This window comes from Cibotium barometz, chromosome 58 (genome assembly GCF_041138505.1).
Source record: "Cibotium barometz isolate CiBa-2024 chromosome 58, ASM4113850v1, whole genome shotgun sequence".
Classification (NCBI taxonomy): Eukaryota; Viridiplantae; Streptophyta; class Polypodiopsida; order Cyatheales; family Cibotiaceae; genus Cibotium; species Cibotium barometz.
The window spans coordinates 37,808,305-37,816,248 of NC_141103.1; the positions used below are offsets into that span (position 1 = coordinate 37,808,305).

A 7,944-nucleotide genomic window follows, 5' to 3' on the forward strand; every position below is an offset into this window, starting at 1 on the left:
TATAGCGTGCCCTTAGGACTGGACACTCACTGGTCGAATGTCCTTGTTGGCAAATTGAGCACCATTGAAGCTCTCGCCTTGGATACATATGTGGCTCCACTAGCCTTCATTCCCTCTTGGAGTGCTTTGAAATCTGTGAAATTCATATCCGCTAAAGTGTTGTCTTTAGCAAGGGGTTTAATTGTGAAAGTGCTCTGTCTCGTGACCCCGAAGGTAATAGATTTAGAATCTAATGCTTAAGCTCCTTTGACCATAAGATTATCCTCTAGTTCGATGGCATTTGATGTGACTTCTTCCCACGTAGTGATCCCTCTAATGACTACGCCATTGTAGATTGCTTCATGGTTAAGTCCGTGGTGGATGAACCTATCCAACAATTAATTATTCGAATAGTGTTTATGCGAAAGACAACGAGAGTTCAAGTGTTTGAGACGGCTAATAAAATTTTTAACCAACTTCTCTTCTTCTCTCTCACCTTTCTGTAGCTGGGAAGCTTCACCCCATAAGCCTCCTTCACGCACAAATTGCTTCAAAAACAATCTCCTAAGAGCAGTGAAGTGAGACGTCACCTATGTGTATAAACCTCAAGAAAACCCCCTATATATAATGCTCATAAGATGATACACCTCCCTATTTAAGCTTATAAGGATACCTTTAAAAATGAATGTCACCCCCTTCCTTATGTCTATGTTTTTTCTCTAACATTTATACACCCCCTCTCCTTAGATTAAAGTATGTTACTTTGAACCTTATTAAGCAAACATACATACTTCATGCATGCTACCAAGAAATAGATGTTAAGTACTAGGAAATCATCACTGTAAATCACCACAATCTACGTGAATCATTATTGAAGCATGTTGTGATCATTTCTTGATATCATTAGATCCTTACCATACATGCACCATGAAAATAAGTACTACCAAAGCCCCCTCTCCCTAACTTAAATTTAAGATTTAGTATTCACCTAAATACATGACCTTACCCCTACCTTATAAGCTTATGCCTCATTTCAAAAAACCCCTCTCTTGGACACTCATGTGATATCATAAGTTTTCTAAGAGTGAATCCCCCGGGTACACACTTCATCAAATTCTTCTAGATGTCTCCTAGGATCACTATCGCCAATAAACTTGTGGGTTAGCTTGGCTATCTGATCAGCCTTCCCATGGCTTTGTCGACCACCATCTCTCTGTTAGTAGCCTCAGTCCTAACAAAGAGAAATGGTTGTGAAGAAAACACAAAGAGAGAGAAGGAAGAAGAAGACCAAGCTTTTTCCATTGCAGCCCTTACACAAAATCCATTGTCATGATTGCTCATACAACAAAACAACATAAGGCGGGTGAAGACGTAAGGTAGGTGAAGGGTGGTCGTTAGGGGTAGGTGAAATGTTATGGCAACTAAGGGTGGTTCACATGGAGTGTGCGCACACAGGCTAACACTTGGCACACCTAGTGGGTCGGATTCCCAATCCGACAACCCGAACCCACAATCATAGGGTCATGCCAGTGTCGTGCGACCAGCAATCCATGGAGTCCATGCCATGTTATTAGGCTGGAGAAGCCTGTCGAAGACCGCATGTGCATCTATCATGCGAGCACAATTCCCATACGCATAAATTGGAGTGGCTGTCACAGATGGAATCTGGTCCAACCAAGCAGAAACCATGCGAAAGTGACATTGGCTGCATATTTTCAAGCCTCCAATTGCACTACAGACTTGCAGAAGACAAGTGCAACATCATCCAAATCCACATACTACTTTCGTATCTGTCTGTACAGCCCTAAAACCAGTTCTGCTTGGCTTTTTTCAACGCATGCGGAGAGCATGGCATTCAACAATACGATGTTCTGATGGGACAATGCACCAAACCCCAATACAGGCACACACTTGTCGTACATACGCACAAGGGTGCTGCCAACGAGCACATCAGATGCAAGCCTTCTTCCTTCTCTGCTGGGTCGCCATAGGCCTAAAGGGCCATCATAAAAGTCAGCTCGTTTTCACACATGCGTTCATCTGGCAGCTGTCTGCACAATTGCAAAGTCTTGTCTCCTTGACCCTGTTCAATTACAAGGTCTTCCTCTTTCTGGGCAAGGATGCCACATGCTTGAAATGCCAGCACGAACGTCCACTGGTCTGGACTCACCCCTCCTTGTGGCATCCGCCTGTACAGGTATAGGGCCTTCTTTCCTTGTCCTTGCTCCACATGCGTTGAGAGCATGGCTGTCCATGACATGACGTTGGACTGAGACAACCCAATAACCACCGTGTCCTGGTCCCGAAACACTCCCGGACTTGCCATACCTGGTTATGAGGGCTGATCCAGCAACCTCTGACTCAACCTCTTTGGCAATATGAGCATGAATTTCTCGGCCTACGCAAATGGTTCTTATGGCACCACATGCTTTTAAGCCACAGCTCAATGTGACATCATCTGAACACACTTCTTCTAATTGCCCCTGCTCCAGACAAACTAGCGCTTCCTCATCATGCCACTGCTTAGCATATCCCTCAATCAATGCAGTCCATGAGACTTCTTGTCGCATCTGTTGCAAAGAGTGTAGAGCTTCTGCGCCAAGTCCATGCTTGGTATACCCTGAGATCCGCGCAGTCCGTGAAGCTACAGCTTGAATTGGCTGCTCATCAAACAATTCAGATGCTTCTAGAAGTGAGCCACATTTGGCATACATGCCCATCAAAGCGCTGCCAATAAAAGGATCTATCTCAAATCCCTTCTTGGCAATTACAGCATAAAGCTCTCGGGCCTTATGAATGATGCCCATGCCACCACAAGCTTGCAGACTGCAACCAACCATGTCCGGTTATGGATGCATCCTCTCACATTGCACTTGTTCCAAGCAATCCAATGCTTCTTTCCTGAGCCCTTCACCAGCATATTTGGAGATCAGAGCATTCCAGGAGACTGCATTCCAAACTAATAGTTTATCAAGGACATCTTGTGCTACTGCATGTAACCCACATCTGAGGAGAACCTTCTCATCGGTTGACACCAGATCATCCTAACTGTCCACCCCATGAGGGAAATATGATGAAGGATTAGAGGCATCCAAGGGCATCACTTGGCTCTGCCGGCCTTCCTGCTCCTTTCATGCTCCCGCATAACCATCCCATCATCATGGCTAGAAATACCATCTAGATCATCCGTGACATTCTCTGGGCTCTCGCTGCTCCTCCAAAACCTGACTGTTGTGCTCATGCATCTGAGCATCCTGGAGATCGTCCTCCATGCTCTCCGGCATATCTATCGGAGGGTTCTCGACATGTGAGGGCATTCCCAAGCTCTCGGCCACACAGCTCCTCCACTGCCGCCCCTCTACCTCATCCATGGGTGCATGCTGCAACCCATCCGGCTTATGCACTCGAGCATCCTCAATAAGTTCCCACACAACTGCATCCCGAACAACACATGGCCCTCCATTCTATTGGGTAGCATCTAATGACCATGACTCTATGGAATGCATATCACATAGAGCTTTTCTGTGCAAGGATGTAGGCAAGATGCCGACCATATCCACCAAGACTCTGAGAAACTTTCATACCAACAGTCGTTGGGTATACCAGTTCATTCTCATCCTCATCGGATTCAAATTGATCTGCATACTTCTCACTCAACTCATCCACTGCTCCTTGCAACATATGCTAGAGTAGGATTTCTTTCTCTTGGCATCACAATCTGCATGCCATTGCGCTGCCTTATCAAGCAAATCTGAAAATTGCTCCAACTTTTCCTATGCTTCCTCCATTTCGGTATAGTTGGATGCATTCCGGGACTGCTTGACAGGCCGGTACAGCTTCTTGCATAGATGTGGCATGCAAAATTTGATGCATACCCCTTCTTTGGAACAGGGGCTACACGTGTATGGGCATTCCCTGGTGGAATGATCATGGTGCAAGCAAATAGCACACTCCTCCTCCTTCTTTTTAGCCATTCAAGCAAAACTAGATAATGGGAAACCGACATTCAAACCTGAAGCTACGGATTCGATGGTTTGATTCTCTGGCCCCGTGGTCGGATGGTGCACCAGTCAGTTGCTCCGGATTGCATGAAGTGGTATGCCTGCTCTGCCTCCGGATTTAGCAAGCAGAATGCTTCCGCTTCAGGATTCAGCAAGCGGATGGCAGTCGGAGATTGAGTCGGGTGACTATGACAAGCAAGGCAGGCCACACCTGTGGCTCTACGTACCTCTGAATCATTGGGCTTTGCAAACACTCTTCGCTTGTGTTGCTAAGCATACAACCGCAGCTTAGCAACGGAGTCCTCTCCTACTCATGGACACTCTGATGATCATCATTAAGAAAAAAGTGATATTCAGCACCCTCGGCTATGCAGGATTGACAGTAGTAATAGCAGCAGAACGAAGATGAAGCTGCGCGTTCTGTGCTTTGACACGGCTTCCGCACCAGCACCAGCAGCAAATGATGAAGAAGTGGGACAGCTCCTTGCTTCAGTTCTTGGCTATGACATTCCTGAATGCTCCCTTCCCTTGCCGTGGCAAATCCAAAGTGGAGGGCATCTCCCCCCGCCGCCCCTCCGTCCCTCCCCTCCCCCCCTTCCCTTCAATACAACATAATCTCCAGGGAGTACACTGGATTAACCTTCAATTGAGGAAGCCTGAGATTGGAATCAGCGAATGCGGAGTCAACATACGAGTACGGAATTGTGGTGGCGGAATGCGGAATTGTGGATGTGGAATGCGGAATGTTGAATTGGGTGGAGTGCGGAAGTTGGTTGGCGGATGCGGAATCAGCAGTCTGGGTGACCTTGCGGAAGCACCGTGGCGGATTGGCCCGTTCCGCACGAACACCCATAGCGAGCTGAACCTAGTACTCGTCTTCATAGTAACTTAAGGCGAGAGGACGCTGGCCTTCTGAGTGGGGACTGTCCAGCCCTAGGGCAGTGGCATTATCTGCACATTCAAGCCGTGGGCGCGGTGTGGAAGGCAGAAGGCTTTAGCGGCCATTGGTGAAACATCCAGAGAAGCCTGATGAGGTGGATAGCCTCTGCTCCTAACCTCTCCAGCGCTGCATCTTGAGCCTCTTCTTTTTCGCCTAGAGCCTTCCAATCATTACGAGGAGTGCTAGTACAGACCGTGGGCACCTCCCCTGCGCCAGCCTCCACCTATATCTTTCATCAGCCTTTACGACGCTGCCTGCATTTACCTCCAGAGGGGGTTGCTACATCGTGGTTTGCCAAAGTGTTAGTGGCGTCAGCCCTAACAAAGAGAAATGCTTACGAAGAAAACACAGAGACAAAGAGAAGGAAGAAGAAGACCTAGCTTTTTCCATTGCAGCCCTTCCTCACACAAAATCTATCCTCGTGAATGCTCATACACATAAGATGGGTGAAGACCCAAGGTGGGTGAAGGGTGGCCTTTTAGGGTAGGTGAAGTGTCATGGTGGCTAAGGGTGGTTCACATGGAGTGCGCACACACGGGCTAACACTCTCACAAAGTGCTATGCTTTCCACTACCACATAAGATGGGTGAAGACCCAAGATGGGTGAAGGGTGGCCTTTAAGGGTAGGTGAAGTGTCATGGTGGCTAAGGGTGGTTCACATGGAGTGCGCACACACGGGCTAACACTCTCACAAAGTGCTATGCTTTCCACTACCACTCTCCCCAAGGCCTGTGAAAAGCAACTAGGTCTACGGGTAGCTCGTACTGGCATAACTAGAGCAATGATAGGAGCAAGTGGAGATGCAACACGTGGCACTCCATGAGGGTGCATTAGTCTAAACCCTAGTAGGGGTAGATGTGGGACATAAGGCATGTGCCCTACCGGTGCCCCAATAGGTGCTCTAGTGATGTGGGCATTAGGTACAGCTGGTCTCGCAGTAGGAGCTGGTAGCCCACTTACTGTAGGGAGGGGATGTGTTATGGGTGCACTAGAATAAAATGTGGCCCCTCTAAGAATGGTCAACAAACTAGATATGCCAGGCACAAGGGGCTCCATGTGTGAAGTGGTATTGGCTACCGTAGTAACCGTTGGCATGTGGCTTAAAGGCAATTCTGCATCAGTCCTAGGTGCCATAGTTGATGCAATGCCATCCACTGGAGGAGGCAGTGAATTAGTATTATCTTGGGCGAGGGCAGCTCTGGGATGATCTAAGAAAGTGAAGATCAAGCTAGTCTGCCCTTGAGTCCCTATAGCATGGCTTGTGGGTTAGAGAGGATGTGGTCCATGGTATACCCAGGTGATACTACAAAAGTAGGATCCGCTGGGCTCACCGGAGGTGTTACCATTTCGCTCATTGTGGGCATCTTTGCTTTGGACATCCCAACTTGCGCCATGGGTCTTTGGACTCTTTCATTTTCAATGACCCTATATATACAATCGCAGATACCCTGCAATCGTTCCTCCTATGTTGTGGCTCCGAATAAGGATTGGACAATCCCTTCCCAACTAACACCATACGCTTGGCCTGTGGCGTAATCCGCAAGAGTCTCTGTGGATGCATCATACTCTCAATCATTTGTGAGAAGATGTAAATCCATGATTTGCATGCCTAGCTCTTTCCCCAAGGTAGACGCAATGTTATTGCTTGTATCGAGACTATCGGACACTACTTACGCAGTCCTGGCATGGGACTCGTATTGGGCTGATTGGGCTGCTAATCGTTGTTGTGCCAATTGTAAGGTCTCTTCCTCCATTGCTCTAGCAGCTTGGATCAATGCCTCTACTGCCTACACTTCTTCTAATGTCCTACTATCGGGCAGCATAAGCACTTGTGCAAGGGGTGGTTCGATGGTCACAGTTACAGCAAGTGCAACAAGAGCTATATGGACGTGGATATCAACACAAATGCTCCATGCTTGCAACGATGAGAGTAGACCAGGTGTCTCTCTAGAGTCAACCTCAACTCCTTCATCATATGGCTTGCAGGTCATAAGGCTTGGCTCAGAGGTAGCGGTTGAGGTCGGACCTCTGAGGTAGTTAGCTACGCGGCCAAAAATACTAGTAGCTAGCTTAGCTGGTGAGACCTGGCTAGGGTTCTCACTTCTTGGGGCTGGGGATTCTTTCACTGACTCGAAATCTGAAGATGTCTCACTGGTCCCTGGTAGAGGTCCTTATACAACACTAAACTGGGTTCCGACTGAAGGTCCTGAGCCTAATGTACGTTGGTACGTACGTAGTTCGATAGATGCACTATCGTCTATTTCGGCCTCATACACGCCCAAATCGTAGATGCATTTGATTATAGAGTGCAAGAAGGTCCTACAAATACCCTGGACAAGTTTGGAAATTTTTTATTTTTTTATTTTTTAAAAAATATATATTTTTTAAAAGAAAATTTTTAGATTGGCCAAAGTTTTTTCCAAAACACGTGTTTTGTGTTTCTTAACCCGTCTGGCACCAGAAATAGTCTGCTTTTTCGGGTGAGTCAAGCGTTGCAGGTGTGGCTCCCATAGTTCAAGAAGCTCCTTAACTTTGGATGTCACACAAGTTGCGTCAATGTGATCTCACAACAGCCTAAAACATATAAAAGACAAGTTTGTGCGAGCACTTTCTGAAAAATTTCTATATTCTTTTTTTTCCCTGACCTACTTTTTCCCTTTTTCCTTTTCACTTTTTACTTTTTATTTTTTATTTTTTATTTTTTACTTTTATTTTTTTTTACGTTTCACTTTTACTATTGATTTGTTTACAGTTTCACTTTTCACCGAAAGTGGGTTTTCCTAGAATCTTTGACTTGGGGCCTACACGCATTAAATGTGTCCAGTCACACAAAACAGACTTTTGGGAATTTGTGGCTAGTGGCCTAAAATCCTACACGCATTAAATGCGGCCAGCCAATCAAGGTGCCTCGAATTAGGGAGAAGATTAAGTGTAATTAAATCGCATTAATTACACTAATGCGAAATTATAAAAAATGCAAAAAACACAAAAATTTCTGTGTGTGCCAAATCCTCCCCTAATTTC

General features: G+C 46.5%; 1 protein-coding gene across 1 annotated transcript; it reads right to left on the reverse strand.

The window, feature by feature from the left end:
* Positions 1–1,500: 1,500 nt before the first annotated feature.
* LOC147606244 (pentatricopeptide repeat-containing protein At1g11290, chloroplastic-like) lies at positions 1,501–2,819 on the reverse strand. The gene is made up of 3 exons (XM_086792931.1): positions 2,075–2,819; positions 1,791–1,972; positions 1,501–1,644 (listed from the first exon to the last, which is right to left on the reverse strand). Exons 1-3 carry the CDS (start codon positions 2,817–2,819, stop codon positions 1,501–1,503), a joined length of 1,071 nt encoding a protein of 356 aa, XP_086649057.1.
* Positions 2,820–7,944: the final 5,125 nt, after the last annotated feature.

Coding starts and splice junctions, on each gene's coding strand:
- LOC147606244 (XM_086792931.1), bottom strand. CDS start 2,819: ATGGTTGGTTGCAGTCTGCAAGCTTGTGGTGGCATGGGCATCATTCAT. Junction 1,973..2,074: donor CCCAGAAAGAGGAAGACCTT/GTAATTGAACAG, acceptor ATGGCCCTTTAG/GCCTATGGCGACCCAGCAGA. Junction 1,645..1,790: donor AAAAAAGCCAAGCAGAACTG/GTTTTAGGGCTG, acceptor TGGTTGGACCAG/ATTCCATCTGTGACAGCCAC.